Source organism: Brassica oleracea, chromosome C4 (genome assembly GCF_000695525.1).
Source record: "Brassica oleracea var. oleracea cultivar TO1000 chromosome C4, BOL, whole genome shotgun sequence".
NCBI lineage: Eukaryota > Viridiplantae > Streptophyta > Magnoliopsida > Brassicales > Brassicaceae > Brassica > Brassica oleracea.
The window spans coordinates 53,098,544-53,120,966 of NC_027751.1; the positions used below are offsets into that span (position 1 = coordinate 53,098,544).

The 22,423-nt window shown below is 38.4% G+C and overlaps 6 protein-coding genes and 1 pseudogene across 10 annotated transcripts; 4 read left to right on the plus strand and 3 right to left on the minus strand.

The window, feature by feature from the left end:
• Positions 1 to 2,214: 2,214 nt before the first annotated feature.
• LOC106342704 (U-box domain-containing protein 33-like) lies at positions 2,215 to 6,541 on the plus strand. Of its 3 annotated transcripts, none has more exons than XM_013781711.1 (9): positions 2,215 to 2,309; positions 2,631 to 2,939; positions 3,025 to 3,146; positions 3,265 to 3,386; positions 3,587 to 3,691; positions 3,775 to 4,057; positions 4,140 to 4,274; positions 4,778 to 6,055; positions 6,129 to 6,541. In XM_013781711.1, exons 2-9 carry the CDS (start codon positions 2,669 to 2,671, stop codon positions 6,312 to 6,314), a joined length of 2,502 nt encoding a protein of 833 aa, XP_013637165.1. In that variant the 5' UTR covers positions 2,215 to 2,309; positions 2,631 to 2,668; the 3' UTR covers positions 6,315 to 6,541. The 3 variants fall into 3 exon arrangements, with proteins under 3 accessions (XP_013637165.1, XP_013637162.1, XP_013637163.1); XM_013781708.1 differs by having other exon boundaries at positions 2,223 to 2,309; positions 2,626 to 2,939; XM_013781709.1 differs by lacking the exon at positions 2,215 to 2,309 and having other exon boundaries at positions 2,323 to 2,939.
• A 1,053-nt stretch (positions 6,542 to 7,594) lies between these two features.
• On the plus strand, positions 7,595 to 8,906 carry LOC106340699 (U-box domain-containing protein 33-like). 2 transcript variants are annotated; one of them, XM_013779547.1, is made up of 6 exons: positions 7,595 to 7,810; positions 7,907 to 8,028; positions 8,109 to 8,230; positions 8,324 to 8,428; positions 8,513 to 8,696; positions 8,794 to 8,906. In XM_013779547.1, exons 1-6 carry the CDS (start codon positions 7,639 to 7,641, stop codon positions 8,887 to 8,889), a joined length of 801 nt encoding a protein of 266 aa, XP_013635001.1. In that variant the 5' UTR covers positions 7,595 to 7,638; the 3' UTR covers positions 8,890 to 8,906. The 2 variants fall into 2 exon arrangements, with proteins under 2 accessions (XP_013635001.1, XP_013635000.1); XM_013779546.1 differs by having other exon boundaries at positions 8,324 to 8,696.
• Positions 8,907 to 9,273: 367 nt separating this feature from the next.
• Positions 9,274 to 10,654, minus strand: LOC106340697 (annotated as a pseudogene).
• A 1,765-nt stretch (positions 10,655 to 12,419) lies between these two features.
• LOC106342592 (aquaporin PIP1-2-like) lies at positions 12,420 to 14,138 on the plus strand. 2 transcript variants are annotated; one of them, XM_013781567.1, is made up of 4 exons: positions 12,420 to 12,814; positions 13,252 to 13,547; positions 13,635 to 13,779; positions 13,865 to 14,138. In XM_013781567.1, exons 1-4 carry the CDS (start codon positions 12,487 to 12,489, stop codon positions 13,981 to 13,983), a joined length of 888 nt encoding a protein of 295 aa, XP_013637021.1. In that variant the 5' UTR covers positions 12,420 to 12,486; the 3' UTR covers positions 13,984 to 14,138. The 2 variants fall into 2 exon arrangements, with proteins under 2 accessions (XP_013637021.1, XP_013637020.1); XM_013781566.1 differs by having other exon boundaries at positions 12,421 to 12,814; positions 13,635 to 13,775.
• Positions 14,139 to 15,365: 1,227 nt separating this feature from the next.
• LOC106339347 lies at positions 15,366 to 16,729 on the minus strand. The gene is made up of 3 exons (XM_013778139.1): positions 16,615 to 16,729; positions 15,746 to 16,327; positions 15,366 to 15,659 (listed from the first exon to the last, which is right to left on the minus strand). Exons 2-3 carry the CDS (start codon positions 16,322 to 16,324, stop codon positions 15,555 to 15,557), a joined length of 684 nt encoding a protein of 227 aa, XP_013633593.1. The 5' UTR covers positions 16,325 to 16,327; positions 16,615 to 16,729; the 3' UTR covers positions 15,366 to 15,554.
• Positions 16,730 to 17,319: 590 nt separating this feature from the next.
• LOC106339415 lies at positions 17,320 to 18,781 on the plus strand. Its single transcript, XM_013778218.1, has 5 exons — positions 17,320 to 17,426; positions 17,500 to 17,740; positions 17,835 to 18,205; positions 18,285 to 18,413; positions 18,505 to 18,781. Exons 2-5 carry the CDS (start codon positions 17,563 to 17,565, stop codon positions 18,637 to 18,639), a joined length of 813 nt encoding a protein of 270 aa, XP_013633672.1. The 5' UTR covers positions 17,320 to 17,426; positions 17,500 to 17,562; the 3' UTR covers positions 18,640 to 18,781.
• A 971-nt stretch (positions 18,782 to 19,752) lies between these two features.
• On the minus strand, positions 19,753 to 21,362 carry LOC106340053 (protein SLOW WALKER 1-like). Its single transcript, XM_013778921.1, has 2 exons — positions 21,104 to 21,362; positions 19,753 to 20,740 (listed from the first exon to the last, which is right to left on the minus strand). Exons 1-2 carry the CDS (start codon positions 21,281 to 21,283, stop codon positions 20,354 to 20,356), a joined length of 567 nt encoding a protein of 188 aa, XP_013634375.1. The 5' UTR covers positions 21,284 to 21,362; the 3' UTR covers positions 19,753 to 20,353.
• Between the last annotated feature and the right edge of the window lie 1,061 nt (positions 21,363 to 22,423).

The window sequence follows — 22,423 nt, forward strand, 5'->3', positions numbered from 1 at the left end:
AGGACCAATGTTTCTTGTATACTACTTACACATGACAACAGATGAAACGACGATACTGTGGAGGATTACGAAGCATATAGTACTCACGGTCACAGACCTTTTCGCCTCTCTTGTCCTAGAGTGCATGTGAAGGCTTCTTTTGTGCATCGCTTTCATGGCCAAGCAATGTTTCGTTGTTCTTGTTCGTTCTTAGGTACCATCGCCGAGTTAATTACTTAAACTGGAATTTAAATGGATGGAAATAGCAAGTTCGAAAGCTAACAAAACGTTTTTAGTTGCGTCATGTGTAATTAAATGCATTATAGCTTTTGAGATTATATAAAGTTTTGTTGTGGCATGTTAATTGTATAGAGATTTGTCATCATATATAATGTTCTACCTAACAGAAAAATGATAGACTAGTCTTATAAAATAAGCATGGAGCGGTTGGTTGCCATATTATAACTCTATCTAGTCACCACATTCATTTTAGTTTAGGGTGTTTGGTAACATAACTAATCATCATGAACAGTCGATGATGATAGCGTAAAAAACAATGATATGCATTATCTTCAAACTTAATCATCTTCGGTGTTGATAACCATATGCATTATCCCATAATACGCAGAGGGCTACGGCAAATCGAACACTTAAGGCTACCTAAACAAGAAAAAGAAAAATATCAAACCAAAATGCTTAGCCATTTCAAGTTCTAAAACCAAACCTTTTGGATTCAGACTGCTAAAAACAAATGTTTGGATTTGGACGTAGAACTCAAACCGGGCTTAAATGGTATAGTAAGGCCCGTACATCATATGGTCCATTTAGTATAACTTTTCAACTTTCATTTAGACCCTCAATGCCACTAAAGACTAATTAGTGATTTTTCCAGCTAAATAATGTTATTGATATTTTTTTTTTTTTGCTAAATTTTGGAATAATGTTATCAATAGCATGTAATGTTATTGATATTAAAATAAGTTTTAAAAATTTTGTAGTATAGAGGTTTTTTTGACTGATAGTATCTACAAATTTCTATCTCTTCCATAGCATGAAAATATTAACATAAAAGTTACCAGACTCAAGTGTGACTTCTGTTTTTGTACTTACTCATAATGCATAATGCAATCCTTCTTTTTTGAAACAAACATATGACAACCGAGATGATTCATGTAGGAAATTTGATTCTTAGAAAATGTTAAGAATTTCAGTTATCGTGAAGACTAGTCATATTCAAATAACGTTTTTAATTATTTTACTAACATGATCAAACGTGCATTAACAAATTCAAATTGCAGTTTAAGATAAACGCTTTCGACGAATGAATAACGAGATGCTACATTCCCAAACCGTATATCCTAAGTTGAAATATTCAACGATAAAATATAATTAATTTTCAGTTTTCTCTTCAATTAAATTATTTTGGCTAGTTGATAAACTAGCATAGTTGTGGATGTGCCTCGCCTGTCTTCATATAACGAGACAACCTTTTATATATTTTTAAAACCCTGTCAATTACGTAATAACGTAATATTCAATAAGAAAATAAAATTCTATTACGGCCCCAGGAAAATATATACAATTCAAATGAAAATGACAAGGGAATAGGCATTTTCAGGAATATCCCCAGTATTTTACATTACATAACATGGTACAACCACACACGGCACATTAACAATTCAACTAGTTCTAAATTTATCGGAAAAAAAAATGTTCAATTATATTTTCATCTGTATCAATAGTTATTAGAAGATCTTTTCCTCATCAATATCCTAAGAGACAAAATACTTAAATATTCCTAAGGACAAGATAACATATTTTTGAAAAAAAAAACAAAGGAAAGTTGCAAAATAAAAGGTATATATTGAAGTTTAGATATATTTTTATATAATTAGTAAATTTAACTTGAATGATTATTCTGACTAAAACATCTAAAAATACACCATATACAACAAAAAAAAGACAAATTCACTATGCTTCTATGATTTGATAAAACTAAAAAAAAACTTGCAAAAAGAAAAGGCATATATATTGAAGTTTAGATATATTTCCATATAATTAGGAGATTAAATTTTAATGATTAGTCTGACGAAAACATACTCCATCAATTACAGTGGACAATTAAAAAGCAAATTTATCTTATGATTAAGTACACGTGTCATCAATCGGTTAAAGTAGGACCCTCCCACTATATAAGTACTACCGTGCGCTTGCACACAGTAGAACAGTCTCTGTCTTCTTCTCTTTATACTCTCATTTTTTTCAAACCACGTCACGGTTTGAGCACCCAAGGCACATTCATATCACCAGGAAGCTTCTTCTTCGTTTTGGTACGTACATACAAATCAACTGCATCAATACGCCGTCGTTTCTTCTTCTCAATTTCAATTGATTTCCACTCACTCAGAAATTTCCGAGAAAAAATAAAACAAAAATTCAGTTTCTCAGTTTCATGTCTTGCTTGCTTGTTGTTTTGTCCGAAAGACTAAAACTTTTTGGTCAATTCATTTCGAATCTATAGTCTAGGGTTTCACTATGATTCATCGAGTGTCTAGCTTTGCTCCGTAGTCAATAAAGTCAATCACTTTTTTGAGTTCGTGTTCTTGTTTGAATTCTTAGTGTCTTTGTTTGTTGTTTGTTGTAAAGTTGAGACCTTTGAGCCTTTGGAGAGAGAGTTTTTTTCACACCGATGGCTTTGGTGACTCCAATTCCAGCTATGAGCGAAAGAGCTGGATCCATGAGATTCCATGGCATAACAACAACTAGCCCTGGATCGAGGTCAAGCAGGAGCAGCGTTACTGAAGAGCCTGTCTCGCGTCTGATAGAGGAGAAGATCTTCGTCGCTGTTGATAAACACGTGGCCAAGAGCAAGTGTACACTCGTCTGGGCGTTGCAGAACACTGGAGGGAAGAAGATTTGCGTTGTTCATGTTCATCAACCTTCCCAAATGATCCCAGTTAGTAAGTACTCCCCTAAACCCTTTTGCCTTTGGATTCAAAGGTTAAGCCTTTGTAATGTTTTTTTCTTCGTTGAACCTTTTCCTAGTGGGAGCCAAGTTTCCAGTGAGTTCTGTGAAGGAGGAAGAAGTCAAGGTTTTCCGGGAAAAGGAAAGGGAGAAAGTGCATATGATTCTAGACGAGTACCTCCGTATATGCCACCAGAGAGGGGTATGTATTGCTATTGTTTTAGTACTTTTGATGTTAATGATAAGGAGAGTAGTTTTGTTTCATTGGCTTTACCATTAGGAACCATATTTGCCTTATGATATTGAGATATGATTTGTAGGTGAGGGCAGAAAAGATGTTTATTGAAACAGAATCCATCGAGAATGGGATTGTGCAACTTATCTCGGAGCTGGGGATTAAGAAGCTTGTCATGGGAGCAGCAGCTGATAGACACCATTCTAAGTATGGTCTTTTCCTAAGCTCTTTGCTGCTTAATGTTAAGCTAGATGAACTTCCAACCTAAAACCAATTGGTGATAAGTGGAGTGGTCCATCTATCTTATATATTACTTAGGATCTCTTTCCGATGTGGGACACTTTGTGTCTAATACTTAACGCTGAATCAACTCTTACAGAGCTCTGTTTGCTTTCCTTAACTTACAGGAAAATGACTGAACTCAAGTCAAGGAAAGCCATCTTCGTACGCCGAGAAGCTCCTCCTCCTTGTCAAATATGGTTTACTTGCAAAGGCTACTTAATACATACAAGGTTTGGCTACTTCAATTTGACGATGAAAAGGATATGTGACTGCTTATTACTTGAATTTAATGTGATACTATTTACCATTTCAGGGAAGCTGTAGATGATGGTGAATCAGAATATGTTGCATCTCCGCGTCCTTCCATAAGTGCAAACGATCTGCTTCAAGCTCTCTCTAGACCAGAGTCTGGTTCAGTTCAACGACTAGGAAGCAATGGAAGTTCAACTGAACACAGTGAGAGAGTGTCAACCGGTTCGTTGAATACTACTGATGATGAGGAGAGAGACTTTGACGGTAGTGGAGTGAGGGGAAGTGCAACGGTTATGAGTACAGTTGATGAGAACTCTGGCCGCTCTTCTCCTTTCAACTTTCCGGTATGTCATCATGTAGTTGGTATGTTGATTTGTGTATATCTCACATTCTAAGCTGTCCAACACACTGTGTTCATTGTTGCAGGATGGAGTGGATGATTCATTTCATGATAAAATCCGACAAGCTACGTCAGAGGCTCAAAGTTCAAAACGAGAAGCTGTTGCAGAGAATGTTAGGCGTCAGAAAGCTGAAAAGAATGCCCTTGATGCAATCAAAAGGGTGAGTTTCCTTACAAATGTAAATTGGTTAGCAGCAATGTTAGTTTTTTTGGAAATGGTTGATAGATATTCTAGTTGGAGCTATAGACTATACTGGACCATTATGTTTGCTTGTGTATCGCTCAAAGAGATTAGCAAGCTTTAGGCTATGCATGGTTTACAAAATCGGTTTAGGCGGCATATTGGTCTCAGCCGAAACAATTTTCTTAAAATCCGATTTGTACGATTTAAATCGGTTTAAACCATTTTAAAACCGTTCTAAATCAGTTTAAATCGGTTTAAATCAATCTAATTTAGTTTAAATCTGTTAAATTAAGTAATAATGTTAGTACAAATCCACAAATTTACTTAATTTCTTTCGTTTTGTATATCTAATTTTGATAATTCATCAAAATAATTTTATAATTAAATCCAAAAACTAAAATATCTTATATATATATAATTAATCAATTCATTTACATCTAGAAATTAATATTATTCTGATATTATTGCTAATGATTATAGGTTAAACAATCAGAAACTGCTTACTCTGAGGAGTTAAAGCGAAGGAAAGACACTGAGACAGCAGTAGCCAAAGAGAAAGAGAGATTCGTAACAATAAAAAAAGAACAAGAAGCAGTCACAGAAGAAGTGCAAACCGCAACGGCACAGAAACATACGCTAGAGAACCAAATAGCAGAAGCTGATACTACAATGGAAACGCTAAACAAGAAGCTCGACATAGCCGTGAAGCTCTTGCAAAAGCTGAAAAGCGAACGAGAGGAGCTGCAGAGTGAACGCGACAGAGCCCTCAGAGAAGCTGAGGAGCTAAGAACTCGCACTGCAGAGACAACTTCAACACTACAGCATCAGTTACTACCTCACTACTTCACAAATTTTTCATTCTCAGAGATCGAGGAAGCAACTAACCGCTTTGACTCCACACTAAAGATCGGGGAAGGAGGCTACGGAAGCATCTACATCGGTACACTGCGCCACACGCAAGTGGCTATAAAGATACTGAATCCTAAAAGCTCACAAGGCCCCGTGGAGTATCAGCAAGAGGTCGACGTGCTGAGCAAAACGAGGCATCCGAATATCATTACACTGATCGGAGCTTGTCCGGAAGGGTGGAGTCTTGTCTATGAGTATCTCCCCGATGGTAGCCTCGAAGACAGGCTTACCTGCAAGAACAACTCTCCGCCGTTATCATGGCAAAACCGTGTCCGGATTGCAACCGAGATATGCGCGGCGCTTGTCTTTCTACACTCCAACAAAGCTCATAGCTTAGTACACGGTGACTTGAAGCCAGCTAATATCCTTCTTGATGGTAACCTCGTTAGCAAGTTGAGCGACTTCGGAACGTGCTCGTTAGGAAGAAGCAAGAGTGCGTCAACAGACCTCACGGGCACGGTTCCTTACTTGGATCCAGAGGCTTCTAGCAGCGGAGAGCTGACGCCGAAGTCGGATGTTTACTCGTTTGGTGTTATTCTATTACGCTTGTTGACAGGGAGACCTGCGTTGCGGATAGCAAATGAAGTGAAGTACGCGCTTGACTCCGGTTCTTTAAACAACCTTTTGGACCCTTTAGCTGGTGACTGGCCATTTGTTCAGGCCGAGCAGCTCGCTCGCTTGGCGTTGAGATGCTGTGAGTCTGTCGGTGAGAATCGTCCGGATCTTGGGACTGAGGTTTGGAGGGTGCTTGAGCCTATGAGGGCTTCTAGTGGAGGATCTTCTTCTTTTCATCTTGGTCGTAACGAGCAGCGCATAGCTCCTCCTTACTTCATTTGTCCCATCTTCCAGGTAACTTAGTGACTATTATATTCTGAAGACTTTCACTGAGACTAAACTCATCTTCTTTGTTCAAAACTTATAGGAAGTGATGCAGGATCCACACGTAGCTGCGGATGGTTTCACATATGAAGCGGAGGCTATAAGAGCGTGGCTGGACAGTGGACATGATACTTCGCCGATGACTAATGCCAAGCTTTCTCACAATAGTCTGATCCCTAACCATGCTCTTCGTTCTGCAGTTCAGGAGTGGCTTCAACATCATTGTTGAAAATGATATACTTCTCCAGCATGTAATCTCTCATGAGGAGAAGTTATCTTTGTTATCATTATATGCATACATACAATCTCTCCGTAGATAGCATATATTGCCTACTTTTGTAAAAAGTCCTCCATATTTGTAAGATGAAAAAAGAAAGGCTGGTGAGATTTTTGTGTGTGTGTATATATGTTTTGTCAGATGAAAAAAAGGTTATATGTTTATTATAATGTTTGTGTGATTAGAACTACTAATATAATTTGCTATCTTAACACAAAGATAAGCCTCCAGGTTATGCCAGAGCAAGTCCAGAGCCACAACTATGTCTGTTGATTTTGTTTTATGTTAACAGAACATGGAAGATTTTGTTCTATATGGTATAACAATGTTTTGTATTTAATTTACAAAGAAATGATATCACAAATGATGTATTTGCTTGGCTAGACAAATATTTAGGAATGAATTGAGTCCTAAATTATTGGTTAAGATAAAAACACTAGCGTGTAAGATTAGTTTTACTCTTTGAGAGAAGTCAGTTTTGCTTGTTTAAAGATAGTGATCATTAATAAACTCTTAAAAAATCTTCTGACTAGTCTTTAATTAGTAGGTTGGCAGCTAGGGCCTAGGGGCATGACTTTGGGCGTTACAGATCACCGGAGACAAGTTCTGAATGTTCACCAGCATCTCAATAGAAAAGACTAAGGACAAGGCACAGAAGATCCTGGACAAGTATCTTCACGTATGCAAGCTCATAAGTGATAATATTAGCCATTTGTTTTGAGCAACTATTGATACTTTAGGTCAGTGTACAAATATTCATGGGAAAGTTGTGAAGAATCTTGTCATGGGAGCTGCATCAGCTAGACAAATATTCAAATGTATTAGAGCACACTGACATTACTATATTTGGATTTTCATCTTTCTTGTCATCTCACATAACGTTCTTGTCTTGTCTGCTTGTAATGGTGTTGTTTTTTTTCCAGCAGATACTCTTTGGACTCGGACAAAAGTCACAAAACATATAATAAACAAATTAAAGAAGTAAAAAGACAACCATGTTTAGTTAACCACATTCTCGGACATTGTTTCTCATGATTATAATATTTGGTATAGAAAAATACATTATATTCTATAGTTTCCTCTCTTGCCATTGATCAAGTCTTTTTTTTCCATATTATATATATAGAGAACGGTCGAATATTCGAAGGAACAGAGTCGTGAGATGCTCAGGTCATTGGGTATCTTCTTATCCAAGTGAACGGGAAATGATGTTTCAGAGGAAGAAACTATCTGTTAAAAGTCTCTCCAGACCAAAAAATTTGTACCTCCCCAGGCTATGGAGGAAGAAGGAGCAGCCACTTGTCAGGTACTAGAAGAGAAACTCTACGTCGCAGTTGGTAGAGAAGTATGGAAGAACATATCAAATCTCATGTGGGCATTAGAAAACTCCCAAGGAAAGAAAATCTGCATCCTTCACATCCACCAGCCATCTCCAACGATTCCTGTCTGTAAGTATATGTTTCAAACTTCTAAGTGTCTCTCTAGTAATGCTTTAAGGGTATTGACTTTTAGAAAAAAATTTTAACACTTTTTGACTCTCAAAGTGGGTACAAGATTCGAAGCTTCAACGGTAGATGAGGAATCAGTGAGAGCATACCGAGGCAAAGAAACAGCAAAAACTGAGATGATTCTACAAGAGTATCTTAGTATTTGCCTAAAGAAAGGGGTATGTAGAAAACGTGACATGTATATATGGTTACTATGTTTTCTATATTTGTAAAAGAGGAGATTGGTTTGTGTATGTAGGTACAGGCAGAGAAGCTGTGTGTGGAGATGGACTCAATTGAGAAAGGGATAGTGGAAACGATATACCAGCATAGGATCAGGAAGTTTGTAATGGGAGCAGCTGCAGATAAACACTATTCCATGTATCATTCAAGATTAGACATGACCAAACTCTTTATTTTGGATCTCATGTCTCCTCTTTCTTACAGAAAGTTTTGTAAACTATTTTTTGCTAGAAAAATGGAGGATCTCAAGTCCAAGAAAGCAAACTTTGTCTGCCAACAAGCGCCTGCTACTTGTCAAATACACTTCACCTGCAAAGGAAACCTTATCCATACAAGGTTTCCAGTCAAGGAAACTTTTGTTTTCTTGATTGTGTTTGTAGATGATGTATTGATAGTGTTTATGCTTGATCAAATGTATAGGGAAGCTAGGGTGGATGAAGTTAGAGCTCTATCTGTGCTCTTGTCTGATTTTCAGCGGCTTGTATTGCCACAAGTAAGGTCTGATGTGCAAAATAGCAGATCCTCCATAGATACCATCAGCTCTGAGGTCTTACTAAGCGATATTCAAGAGGAACCAAATGACTCATCTTCTCTAGCTTTCCCGGTATGGGTTGCTTAATCATACAAAAGACCATGCAGATTCTATTTATTTGCATTTCATCTGGTTGATGTGGTTGTGCCTACTGTGCTTGTTTCATCAGTGCAGCGGGATGGGACTGAACATGATGAACTTCCTAATCAACTCCACCAAGCTATGGCAGAAGCTCACAATCCAAAACCATGAGCATTGTGAATGACACTCCGAGAGAAAGAGAGAGACTCAAATGAATTTATGTATCAAACCAACATAAAAATAGACTACAAAAACAATTTGTCTGAGAGGTAGCTTGCTGGTTATGGCTTCCTTCTCGTGTGGCTTAAAAATAACTAGTTGTATGTATCAATAACAACACCTAATGTATCTTTCCATTACTGTTTCTACCATCTTTCTGTATGAACAGAGCAACCAAAAGTGAGCAATCACAAAGGCAAAAACAAACAAACGATGAGAGGCTAAAAAGAGATGATGGTACATGATCATTCTGCATATTGTTACGTACCAAAAACATTAAACAGGATATAGAAAATCAGATAACACAGATCATACAACTAGTCTGAATATTTTCCGCAAAATCTCTCTATCAAGAAGATACCATAGATCATCCAGCATCCCTTATAATTCCATACGCTTCAAATCCTCAACATGGTTCAGACAGGTGCGAACAGAATACCTCCTCCCACTCCCAAACGCTCCCATTCCTTGGATTACAACTCTTGTTACAGTTTCCTTTTCGAAATCGCAGTAGTAGACATGGAAAGGGTCAGATGAATATCTGGGCGACATAACAAATTCATTCGGACCAGTCACTCCAATAATCTCTAAGCACTCCTCTGGACCAACTACAGCTTTCCACATAGGGGGCAATATGTAAACAAGTTTGGACCATTCAGAGTCTTGTAGAACCCACATCACAATACTTTTACTTGTGACATAAAGGCTGCCACTTGGTACTAAAGCCAATTTACCGTTGAAATCTAGCAGCCACCCCGGATAGTTTCGCCGCACTGGATTCAAATCCCTAGCAAACTCAACAGAGCTGAACTTCTCAGATGTAACATCAAAGCAAATTATCATACCATCACGACCCCCATCGCTAACCAACTCGATGTAATAGATAACACCATTAATGCATATATTCTGTCTATCCCTAGAAGAGGCACACGGTATGCCACATTCAGCCATTCTCCACGTCGCTCTCTCATTCCCTAATGTAAGCACTTGATGGTCCTCAGTTCTGTTGCCGCGGCCAGTAGGACGAACCATTGCCATCATACCCGAAAAACCGTATCATCCCAGTCCTCTTCGTTGTCTTCATTCTGGGTATAATAAGTGACTGACCAGTGCTAGGGTTACATACCACCGATTCCGCCGCCATGAATTTCCTTCCGGACTGATAACCACTGAAAGAGACACAGACAAAGCCACCGACACTTGTAGACACTTCTTTGACAGGACGGGGAAAGGAGAAACTCATGTGATGATCGGCGGCAAACATCTCGTCGGTAGACTGAGGCTGAGGTGAGGAGAGGAAGAATAGCTTATTACCTCCGAAGCAGGCGAACAACAGACGAGGGCGAGCCTGAGACCTTGTCAAGCGGAGGTCTCTGAAATCAGGATGGCCGAGTACGTATCCCCACTGCTTCGATACGCAACGGCAGATCGCAGTCGACTTGATCAGGGATAGCCTAGAGAAGATGTCCATCATGAGATCCATTGGGAGCAGCGGCGGTGATGAGGAGTGTTGGTCAGTGTCGAGGCTGGTGGTTTTACGATCCTTGCGCCGCCGTGATATCTCCATAACTGTGGAAAGGGGAAAACCAAAGGATAAGCGGAAGCTAGGGTAGAAGTAGAACCGTAGAAGCCAAGACTCAAAAGGGTGAGAGGTTTTAAACAAAAGGTTGAGATGGGCTCTGAAAAAGAAGAAAGGCCCATCTAAAGCAAAAGAAAATCTGGACCTGTGTCAAGTTTAGAACCCCATTACGAGTCTGGCCCAAAATTTTAAAGACACGATTTTTGGGTAAATGAGTTTGAATTTGAATTTTAGGAACTCAGTATCACACATCCTGATACTACATGACGATAAATAATGCCATTCACTGATATATAAAGAGAGAAGATATTAATTTAGTAACAAAACAACTCAGAATGAGAAGAAAATGTAAGTTATCATTGATGAGTATCAAATAAAATTGGCGACAAAATGAGAAAGCATTGTATTAAGGTTATGCTTTTTGTTGTTTTCGTGGGTGTTTATACTTCGAATTTAGTATTGGGTGTGTGGAAATTGTGTTGATTATAAATATTTTGTGGAAAAACAAAATAGACAAAGCTTTGCTGAAAATCAAATAATCCAAGAGAGGTGGAGCCGTGGAGGTGGTGGGGACAGTAACGCAACGGGAATAATGGGGGTGGGCATGCAATAATTGTATCCAGAAGAAAATTAGTTAAAAATGTGTATAGAGAAAATGATTAATATTGGAATGAAGGTGACAAGTGCTTGGTCGGTTTTGTATACCTAAGGTTATGCCATGTGTCTTCTCATCTATGGACTGGACGGCTTGGAATCGTCTATTTTTTTAAAGTTCTTATGCCAAAGTCCAAACAAATTAAGACCTTCCCGTCTTTTTTTTTTTTATATTATGATCTTTGTTAAACTGTGCATGTCAATGGTTCGGCCGCAAAACCTGTCACCTAAAAACATAACTTTACATGAACTATGAATTTGGTATATGACCATGATATATAGTGAACATAATTTAAGCTTGGTTGGTTAATGAAGTTTGTGGTAATGAAAGAAAGCGAATATTTGGTATATGGAAGTAGAAGAGCCTAGCACGTGTGTAGGACATAGTGTCACACCTAAAAAGACAAGAAAGCAACGAAGCAACCATGATTGTTTAGAGAATCCCTTTTTTCTTTTGGTTTAAACGTTGTCTTTCCTTCTGGCAAATAGTGGATTACAGCAGAATATTACACACAACACAATCTTCTTCTTTCATTCAAAATTCAACCACTCATAACTGTGTCGTTGATGGTATGTATGCGTAGTGCATGGCCTTTGCTGTGTGCTGCCTGTATAGTTTCAAGCTATTTGATATGTAGTTAGAAAATTTCATGGTGGTTAATTAGTATCATCAACTTTGACATGTTGCCTAATTAGTATTGTTATAAGATTATACTTAAAATTAAGAAGAAAAATGTTACAAGATTAAAATAAGAATACTTGTTAATAGATTATTTGCAAGATGAGTTGTCTTGTCCCTATGTATTTTAGGTACGGTGAGGCCATGTGCTTATCCTGATATGCCAACGGTCGAAATAAACCAGCGGTTTACCTCGACCACAACTTTTCCTCCTTTTTATTTTATATTTTATTAGATTTTCCAGTATTTTCTTTTTGTCATAACTCATAACCAACATTCATATAATAATTCAGAAAAAGGTGGCACTATAGTATTTTATTAGACTATAATCATTTGATTAGAGAGTACTTCTAAGCCGAATTTCAAACTCTGGTCACAAAACTTAACTTATAATTAAATCAATAATTAGTATTATCAGCAACAAAGAAGATAACGTTAATTATGTGCAGTTAAACTATATATTAATGTGTTGTCAAGCAATTAAACAAATGAATTATCATCGTGTTTTATTTAACTTTATCTCCATTTGTTTGCATTATCTTACAGCTTTGTCACTCTATAAAACTATCACTCTCTGCTCCTCTGCAACACATTACCCACTCACATAGAAAGAAAAAAACACTCTTAAGAGAGAGAGAAAGGACTTGGAGATGGAAGGCAAGGAAGAAGATGTTAGAGTCGGAGCTAACAAGTTTCCGGAGAGACAACCCATCGGAACATCAGCTCAGAGCGACAAGGACTACAAGGAGCCACCTCCTGCTCCCTTGTTCGAGCCAGGCGAGCTTGCTTCCTGGTCCTTCTGGAGAGCCGGTATCGCCGAGTTCATCGCCACGTTTCTGTTCCTTTACATCACTGTTCTGACCGTCATGGGTGTGAAGAGGGCACCGAACATGTGTGCTTCTGTCGGAATCCAAGGGATCGCTTGGGCCTTCGGTGGTATGATCTTCGCTCTTGTCTACTGCACCGCCGGTATCTCGGGTAAGTCATCACCATCTTCCAAACTCTCAGATCTAACGGTTGTATATGATAGATCTTAGTGTTTAGTGAAGAACTAAACTAGGGTTTGAAGAAACATGTAACTAGGTCTGTTGTGTAAGAAATGAAACTTAGGAACTGTAAGCAGTTAGAGAAATTTTTTTGATTGAATAAATTTTACATTCTTTAAAAACAAAAAAGAAAAGTTTATTTTTCGATTTATTTTTTAATTATTTACTCTAAACAAACAATAGAAGCACTCAATGTAACAAAGGTTTTCGATTGAATAAAATTTTACATTTTTTCAAAAAAAAAAGAAATGAAACTTAGGAGCTATAAGCAGTTGAGAAATTTTTATTTTGTAATGTTTTTTTTTTAAACTAAAATATATATTTTGTAGATGTTGTAATAACGATTTGGGTTGTGTTATGGACTCTCAGGTGGACACATCAACCCAGCTGTCACGTTCGGTCTTTTCTTGGCCAGGAAGCTTTCGCTTACACGAGCTGTGTACTACATAGTGATGCAGTGCCTAGGAGCGATCTGTGGAGCTGGTGTGGTCAAGGGGTTCCAACCTAAGCAATACCAAGCTCTAGGAGGTGGAGCCAACACTGTAGCTCCTGGGTACACCAAAGGGAGTGGTCTCGGAGCTGAGATTATTGGAACCTTTGTCCTTGTTTACACCGTATTTTCCGCCACTGACGCCAAGAGAAACGCTCGTGACTCTCATGTTCCCGTAAGTGTTACAAATAGACGGGACTTTTGTGGTGTTACGTTGGATTGGGATCAATATGGTTAATTGGGGTTTTTGGAAATTGGACAGATTCTTGCACCTCTACCTATCGGATTCGCTGTGTTCTTGGTCCACTTAGCAACCATCCCCATTACTGGAACTGGAATCAACCCAGCAAGGAGTCTTGGAGCTGCCATCATCTTCAACAAGGACAACGCTTGGGATGACCATGTGAGTTTTTTCACTTCTCATTTACAATCAAATTTCGATTTCGGATCATGGAATTACTAATTTTTTTTTGTTTCATTCCTTTTCTCTAGTGGGTCTTTTGGGTTGGACCATTCATCGGTGCTGCGCTTGCTGCTCTTTACCACGTGATAGTCATCAGAGCCATCCCATTCAAGTCCAGAAGCTGATTGAATCACTCTTGAAAAACTAGCTTTATGCTATTCTTAGTTTGCTTTCTTTTGTGAATTGTGTGAAGCATCGTGTGTGTTCCTCTTCTTTGCCTAATGCAAGACTACATGTAAAACAAAACATTCCCTTGAAAAGTTTGTAATCTCTCTTCTATAATTGGAACATTCTGGGCAGACATTTATCTTGAAACAAAGCGGACCAAACATACTTAATGCATTAGGTTACACAATATGTCATGACAAGTGAGTCATACCAACCGAATTTGGCTCAAATTCAAGAAAAAGACTCCTATCAAATTATTTGATTAATTCTGTGGACTAACAGATAAGAGTTGAGAGAAATAAAACGTGCCCATCGCGATCATATTTCCAAACGATGTGACATTCTTTAACCTTGGTGTACAACATTATCAATATGGTAATTTATTAAATCAAATTGAGAGGTGCTTACAAAATAATGAAATCAAATTTTACTGTCTGAAAGTAAATACCAAAAGGTAGATGAATAAAAACAAAAATTTACCTCAATTGAATAATGCAGTCAATCACTAGATCACAACTACCTGATCTTTTTTTGTTTTTAAAACACTATTTTTATATAATAATCAAAAGATTACAAGGAAGATCAGAGTAAATCCAAATGAAAACAGGTTTTGAATGCAGACTAGACAGAGCATACTTTAAACATAAAGATGACTAAGCCAAGCTGGAAACCCGGTAGCAATTGAAATAGATCTTCAGACACCACACTATTAGCAATTAGGAGAGTCCGTTTAAGAGCGTTACGTGATGCCCCTAACACACGCTGTCACGCCATTTCAAAAAACCTTGAAACATTGGGATAAGCTTTGAGGAATAGAACTTGAGAGCTGGCCAAGATGAAGGCTTTATGATAGTTCGGATAAGATCATGATCTTCACTACTGAAGATGATTGAATTTGAAGTGGAATGATTTCATACTTTCAATAGCCCAACTCCAACTTTCAAAAGATGCTTCTGTTCTGCTATTGATGTTGGTAAAGGATCTTCTACCATGAAGCAACACTTTACCATCTGCATTAGAAAGGACCCAGGCTGCTCCGCTTTGATTTCTGTCTTTGTCCCAAGCCGATCCAATATCACCTACCTGATCGATCTTCACTTATTCACATGGTAATTAATATAGTTATCAAGACAACACTCAACTCTAGTGCCTATCTATCTATACACATCATCACACAAATCTAACTATTAGATACATCATTATTAACTCGTTTCTTATTTGATGATTGAAGAACAATGGAGTTCATGGCGTTTAGCTGGAGTCGACCATGGTAACATTTTGACATATGCTATACTCGCGTGTCGCTATTTCAATCACAAATCAGAACGTATGGTCTCTTATAGCAAGCATCCAATGGTAACATTGAACAAAAAGAAACAAGTGTATATGTGTATGCGAGAAGGCAACGAGATCATTGTTCAAATGGTACAAGATAATGTAAAATAAAACCAAAAGGGTTTTGACATTGAGGCACACATATGTAAATCAAGACCAAGTTTGTGTGTATATATAAACATGTGCTCTTGTGAGCAACATATTATCCTTTTGTCACTAGATCTCACTAGAGGTGCCACTCCTTAGGAGAGAAGCTTGTGGGTTCCCTCTCACAATCACGTCTTTCAAGCGTGAGAGAGGTTCAAGTACCCTGCTCAGCTTCTGTGTATGAGAGAACACACAAAGAAGTTAGTTACTATTTTGTACAGAACATAACGGTTCTTGAACAGAGGATTTAGATTTATTACCTCGCTAGTTATGCTTGATTGCCAGTTGAGTTGCAAAACCTGCCACCTCTCTTGTTGCCAGCGTTGACCAAGAACAACGAGTCCAGTGACAGCAGCGGCAAAGAATAAGGACCATACCGCATTCGCTTCTCTTGTCCGTAAATACACAGAAACAGCTCTCTTTCTCCACCAAGCTTCGCAAGGAAGGTTGTTTGTTGCATCCTTCTCAAGTCCAAGGGGATCCAAGTCCTTGTCAGCATACTCATTTGGCTCAGAGTCAGTTAACTCGTGTTCAAACACCATGTGTTGAGAAGAACTAAGCGCAGGTTCACCATAGATATTCTTATCAGACAAGCCTTGATGAGCTTCCAGCATCAAGCCTTGGCCATCCTTTTTTTCTTCCTCATCAAGGGGTAAATTCTCATGCTGGCTAGGCGGGAATACAAAGTGGTCAGACATGAACAAATCACGTGAATTTTCAGCTCCATAGTAAGCATCTCTCGAGTTATATGGACCAGGAGAAGCAGCATAAGCTGATGAAGTAAGGGAGACGACTTCCCATTCATTCTGATGCTTCACATGTTCCTCTTTGTTATCCATCTTCTACATACTCCAAAAAATAAAAAACTGTAAAGGACTCTGCTTTGGTTAATTAGCCATAAAAACAGAGGATGTAAGAAGAAGAAGCAAAAAAAAACAGCGGATGGAACCAATGAATACGAGGGAAATTCAGAACCGGACAGAACCGTGTCCTTTCAGTACTACTTGGTCCGAATCAATATCAGAACATACAAAGACAAAGCTAAGCTTATCGAATTCGAAATGAGCTTTAACGAAACATAAACGGGCAATCACCAGCAGCAACCATTGAGAAGAAGAATCGCTCATACCTAATGAAGAGACGATATTGGATCCAGAGATTGATTGATGAATGAGGTTCCCCTCTTTGGACTAGAGATTCTGGAGAGAGGAGAGGATGAAGATAACAGAAACATCAACCGCAATTATTCGTACCAGCTGGCAGTCGGTAAACGAATGGGTCGTCTATAAAGCCCAAACATAAATTAGTGGGCCTTTTGGCAGAAAAAACGCATTTTGGCTTTGAAAACGCGTTTTTGTGATTTTGGTATGAAAACACGTTTTTTGCGATTTTTTTTTTTGTGTAAAAACACGTTTTTGCAATTTTGAGGGAGAAAACATGTTTTTGCAATTTTGGCTGAAAATGTATTTTTGTGGTTTTGTCAGTTTTCGTGTGTGTGACAAAATGATATTATGTTTAGATTTATAATTTGCGAATTATATCAGGGGTATAATAGACATTATACCATGTTGAATGAACCATTTCAATCTTAACGGTCTAAATTGGTTCAGCTAAATGAACTTTAAAATTAAACCTAAATTTTTGAAAGTCATTCGGATGATCCATCTAGATAAATTGGACTTTAAATGTCTAAACAAACAATCTTGGCTCTCATGCAGATGGAAAAACAAACATTGCCCACATAGCCCATGAGAGGCCCATAAGTATTGTGCATTATGAAAGGTCGTCGGGGCCCATAAGTTTTGTGCATTCTGAAAGGTCGTCCTCGACTAAATAAATAGATCTCTCTCTCTCTCTGTCGGGAAAAAGTTGCAGGAAACCCTAAACCGATCCCAAATTCGTTGCGGCCGAGATATCGATTCGATATGGCAGGAGGAGGAGGTGGGTAGTTTTGGATTTCGATTACTTTTTTGTAGATTAAAGCGATATTAATGGTGATTGATTTATGTGGTAGGTGATGCGGCGTTACAAAGGCGGACGGGAGTGTGGTGGGACCTGAACACGTGTCCGGTTCCCGATGGTTTTGACTTTTGACCCTCGTCGTGTGCGTGGGTGCATAGAATCAGCGGTGCACAAGCAGATGGGTCATCGTTCTAAAGTCGTCATCTATGCCATGGGCAACCTAGAATACATCTCTAGTGACCTCTTGGAAGAGATAGCTTACTCTGGAATCGTTCTTGTCCACGCTCCCTGCGGTATTAAAATCCTCTCCTCTCTGGAATAATTATTATATCGATTTGTTTACTAGTCTATTATAACAAGATGTGTTGTAATTTCTTTTATTTCTAGGTGGGAACGACTTCAGAAAGTTACTGGGCGAATGGTCTCAGCTTAACCCATCATCTCCGGCTTATACTGTCATGCTGATATCCTGCAATTATACGATGGTTGATCCTTATCTTTTTCGGCCTACTCGATTCACTGCTTTTTGTGTATATCCAAAAGATAGCCGGCCAGTTACCCTTGACCAGCAGCCAGTAGCTCAGAAAGTTTTTGTGGGAGAGTTTGTCTGGGAAACTTTATTGAATGACAACATCACATGTGAGATGATGACCGTGGATGAAGATGAACCTCTCTGCATTTGCGACATATGCGATGACACTTTCGAAATATGTGCCGAATTCATCACTCATCTCAAGAGTGAAGAACACATAAAGGAGGTAAGCCAGCGAGCCTCCTCCTCTTCAGCTTTTGTATCATTGTCATGTAACCTCTCTGTGTGTGTGTGTGTGTGTGCAGTTGTCTGATATAGTGCCTAGAGACTCCTGGTACGGTAAGCCTATGCATTTTTGCCATGTTTGCAATTATCCCGGCTACGACGAATATAACATGCTCCTCCATAACCAAAGTGAAGATCATCATCGCAAGGTAAAGCATCCTTGCCTCTTCTGTACATTTATATTGTATAACCAACTCTCTGTATCTATAAAAAATTTGATCCCATTTGGTTTGTTTTCAGCTGGATAAGAGCAGGAAGAGATTGATCTCTTTACCGAGAGAAACCCCTTTAACCATTCAAACATCAAGCTATGTTTTGAACGAGTCAAACAAGACGTTTCCATTGATGAAGAAGAGGAAGTCTACGCTCTACTAGTTTGTGCCTATGGGGTCCTTGTGTGTTTACCACTTATTTATTACCGTTTGTTCTACCACCTAAACTATTGGTTTGTTTTGGTTTAATTAATACTTTTATCTATTAAAATGAAAATCTTCATCCTGTTGCTTTATGCAAGCCACACTCCCTCTTTGAAAGGTGTGATTTATGATTGTGTTCTTGGCCAAAACTATGCGACTGCGAGAGACTAGCCTTTTGAAATTGACCTCCTATTCTTTTAAGGGGAATCGAACCCGCGAGGTTTTACACTTGCGACCGACATCCAAACCACTAGCGCTAGTAAGAGCTTTCTGTCCAAATAAGGCCGATATTTAGTATAAGCTCGTACAAGCTAGGGTTTAGTTACGTCGAGCTCCCCTCCCACGAGTTGCTTGAGAAATGAATCTCGATTTGAAGGACGAGAAAAATAATAGTGACAAAATCAGATCAGGATAGTTTGTTTGTGTAATTTGATCTCTTGTTTCTTGTCATTCTACTCAAATAAAGGAAATGAAAAACATCCAGCCCAGCAAGGCAAGTACCAAAAGATCAGAAACAGAGAAATACGATTCCCCTCATCCTCCTCTTCCCTGTGCTTTCTGTTGACGCTTCAGCATCTTCCTCTCTTTTGGAGTCACTACGTTGGTGAACGGCTTAGTCAAGACACAGTGCCAGTTTGGGTTTTGGTCAAATACCGTGTTCAAGTGGACAGACATGCTGAACGGAACACAACTGCAACCGGTAAGATCAGGATAAAGGGCACCAGTGTGACCGGGTTTCATGAAGAAGACTTCCATCCCCTTTCCTCTCAGTAAATCAAATGTTGGGCCTGAATCCTTTGTCTCCGGACAAGAAGACCAGTCGTGGTTGATGCTCGGTTTCATCTATTCTTGCATAAAGGTCGAGGAGACACTCATTTATGGAGGTGTCAGCAATCTGAGTTTGTTGTTTATGTGTGACTAAACTCACCGGAATCTCTTTCTCGGAATTGTAGACCTTATGGTACTCAAACTCAAGATGCTGGGTATCATGAGAAGCTTTGATTCTTTTGCCTCTGGGAGAAGCGACGAACACATAGAATGTTGGTGCCCTGATTCCAACCATCTCTAGCGCATTGGTAATACGACTAATTCCCTCTTCTGTAGTCAAATCGCTTCTGATTTTGGTATTTTAGATTAGTATATCTCTGCCGTCAAGCCTAATAGTAGGGTTGTTGTTTCTGTCACCAAAAACACCTCCACGTAGACGCCAAAGCAAGTGAAGGGTGGACTCGTTCTGAATATTGTAATCAAAGAGAGTGCGGCTGTCTTGGAGTCGCTTTCCTGCAAAGCTCAACCACTGCTCATACATTAGGATTCCTTCCTTTTCTTGAATCCTAGCCTTGACACCGTGGATGGTGCTGGAGGGTACAACTTCGATGGCTATTGTCTTCCCTGTGCAAGTCTTCACAAAGATCTGAATGCGCTGAACTCTGAACTCTGACCTCTGTAAGAAACTCACCAGCAAGCCCAACTCTCCTTCCTCCATATTCGACACGCACTTCATCATCTTCCTCCTCGCCACCACCTCCTCCGTCACGGCCAACACGTTGCGTCTTGTAAGCTCCACTCCTTTGCTCTCCTTCACCAAGTAATCCTCTTTGGATGGCTTCTCGCTCTGCCTTCTCTGGAAATAAGTAGGCCTTAAAGCCCTTCTCCTACTCTCCTCCACTTGGCTATTTGACACTCCAAAGGCTCGTCATACTAGTTTGCTTCTTCTCGGCATCATTTCTCAGCTTCTTCTTGCCGGCAAACACCATACTGTTGATGACACGAATGGAACAATCAGGAGAGAGGGCAACGGACATGAGAGGAGCTGGAAACCTCATGGAGTAAGTCAACTTTGCTCTCCCGTAATCAAACACTTTCATGTAACCGTCTAGAGAAACAATCACAAGCCTATCCTCATCCAATCCCATTCTCCCAACGCACATAGACATGACAGTCTTGTTGTGACTCTCCATGAAACAAACCATCTTCCCACCTCCGATCAAGTCCCACACCTTGACGCTGTTCAAACCGGCGGTACAGGTACGATGTGAAGAGGCATTCAACACAAGTATCTGCATAAAATCCATGACACACATCAAGATTCATCAGAACAAGACGAGGCAGACCAAAACCAAATAATAAAAAATCTCAAACCAAACAAACATAAACCAAATGTAAAACCCTAAATAGGAAAGTCTCCAACTTTACGAACCAAATGTAAAACCCAAAAAGTCCACACCTTTGATGTGTTGGAAGGAAAACAAACCAAATGTTAAAACCCTAAAATAGGAAAAAGTCGACGCCTTTCGGCAAATCCAAACCAAAAGTAAACCCTTAATCAAGAAAGTTGCTTTCTTTTTCAAATTTTTCATCTGTTTCAGTAAAGCGTAACATCCAAATCAAAAACAAAGCTGAAAAGAAGAAAAAGCTTAAACCTTTTTCATAGGGTTTGAGCAGAGAGGAAGGTCTAGGCGTTCAAGAGCTGTCTTGCAAACCAAGTAAAACTTCCTGCTCTCCACTCCACATTTGTCCTCCCTCTTCGCTATACAGTGGCTGTGTGTTCCACCATCAAACGTCAACACACCATTCTCGGAGGACGCCGTTACCTCTTCCATTGTTCGTCAGGGTTACTTTCAGAGTTTTGCAATTGAGAAAAGAAGAAAAGGTTTATTTATCTTAAGCTACGCCACGCTTTTGAAGTTCTAAATTTTTGAGTTTCAGTTTTATTTGCAAATCAACGATAGAGGTTTCTGAATGAATAAAGTTTACATTCATTAAAAAATAAATAAATAAATAAAAAAATTAGAATTATTGAATTTGGAAACCATATAAATTTTAAAAGTTTTTTTTGTTTGTCTTTTGATTGTCACCAGGTGTTTTCATGCACAAATAAAATTTTAAATTAAAACTATATTTAAAATAGAATTTTATTATTATTTTAGATTTTATTAGTTTTTAACCCATATTTTAATCTTAACTTGATTTAGTTGAACACAAATTAAGATAGAATAAACAATTTATTTATTTTAAGCTATATTTAATAATATATATATATATTTATAGATATTTTTTTATTTATTTTGGGATAAATTATATTAAATAATTTTGTATAAATTAATTAAAATTATATAAAAGTTGTATAATTTATCTAAAATTTAGTCTAATTTTGTAAAATATTATTATATTTTAGTTATTAGAGAATCTGGAGAGAGGAGAGTAGGCCTGGGCGTTCGGGTCTTCGGATCGGGTTCGGTCTGGTTCCTTTCGGGTCCGGGTCTTTCGGGTCCTAAATATTTAGACCCAAAAGGTACTTAGAAATTTTTGGTTCGGATTCGGGTCGGTTCTTCTCGGATCCGGATCTTTATTCTTTAGAAATATTTACCAAATAAGTTAAATGAAACTATTAATAATTTAAATAAAACATTTTTAAACTCTAAATTTTATATTTTAAAGCTTTATATTACCTAAAAATATTAAAAAATAATAACAAATGTTCTTAACAAAAGATATTTCAACTAAATCATAAAATAATATATATAAAATCGAACACAAAAACATCATAGTTTTAAATATACATATTTTTAAGTCGGGTACAAATCGGTTCTTATCGGGTCGGGTCTATTCGGGTCGGTTCTTTTCGGATCCGGGTCTATTCGGGTCGGTTCTTTTCGGGTCTAGGTCTATTTGGATTGTTTTTTCGGTTTCGGTTTTTTCGGGCAAAAAAAATTTAGATCCAAAAGATACTTGTAAATTTT

Coding starts and splice junctions, on each gene's coding strand:
- LOC106342704 (XM_013781711.1), top strand. CDS start 2,669: ATGGCTTTGGTGACTCCAATTCCAGCTATGAGCGAAAGAGCTGGATCC. Junction 3,147..3,264: donor GTATATGCCACCAGAGAGGG/GTATGTATTGCT, acceptor TATGATTTGTAG/GTGAGGGCAGAAAAGATGTT. Junction 4,058..4,139: donor CTTCTCCTTTCAACTTTCCG/GTATGTCATCAT, acceptor TCATTGTTGCAG/GATGGAGTGGATGATTCATT.
- LOC106339347 (XM_013778139.1), bottom strand. CDS start 16,324: ATGGATAACAAAGAGGAACATGTGAAGCATCAGAATGAATGGGAAGTC. Junction 15,660..15,745: donor AATCAAGCATAACTAGCGAG/GTAATAAATCTA, acceptor TCTCATACACAG/AAGCTGAGCAGGGTACTTGA.
- LOC106342592 (XM_013781567.1), top strand. CDS start 12,487: ATGGAAGGCAAGGAAGAAGATGTTAGAGTCGGAGCTAACAAGTTTCCG. Junction 12,815..13,251: donor CTGCACCGCCGGTATCTCGG/GTAAGTCATCAC, acceptor ATGGACTCTCAG/GTGGACACATCAACCCAGCT. Junction 13,548..13,634: donor CTCGTGACTCTCATGTTCCC/GTAAGTGTTACA, acceptor GAAATTGGACAG/ATTCTTGCACCTCTACCTAT.
- LOC106340699 (XM_013779546.1), top strand. CDS start 7,639: ATGGAGGAAGAAGGAGCAGCCACTTGTCAGGTACTAGAAGAGAAACTC. Junction 7,811..7,906: donor ATCTCCAACGATTCCTGTCT/GTAAGTATATGT, acceptor TGACTCTCAAAG/TGGGTACAAGATTCGAAGCT. Junction 8,231..8,323: donor GCAGATAAACACTATTCCAT/GTATCATTCAAG, acceptor ATTTTTTGCTAG/AAAAATGGAGGATCTCAAGT.
- LOC106339415 (XM_013778218.1), top strand. CDS start 17,563: ATGGTTTTGACTTTTGACCCTCGTCGTGTGCGTGGGTGCATAGAATCA. Junction 17,741..17,834: donor TCTTGTCCACGCTCCCTGCG/GTATTAAAATCC, acceptor TTTTATTTCTAG/GTGGGAACGACTTCAGAAAG. Junction 18,206..18,284: donor GTGAAGAACACATAAAGGAG/GTAAGCCAGCGA, acceptor GTGTGTGTGCAG/TTGTCTGATATAGTGCCTAG.
- LOC106340053 (XM_013778921.1), bottom strand. CDS start 21,283: ATGGAAGAGGTAACGGCGTCCTCCGAGAATGGTGTGTTGACGTTTGAT. Junction 20,741..21,103: donor GCTCAAACCCTATGAAAAAG/GTTTAAGCTTTT, acceptor GATTTTATGCAG/ATACTTGTGTTGAATGCCTC.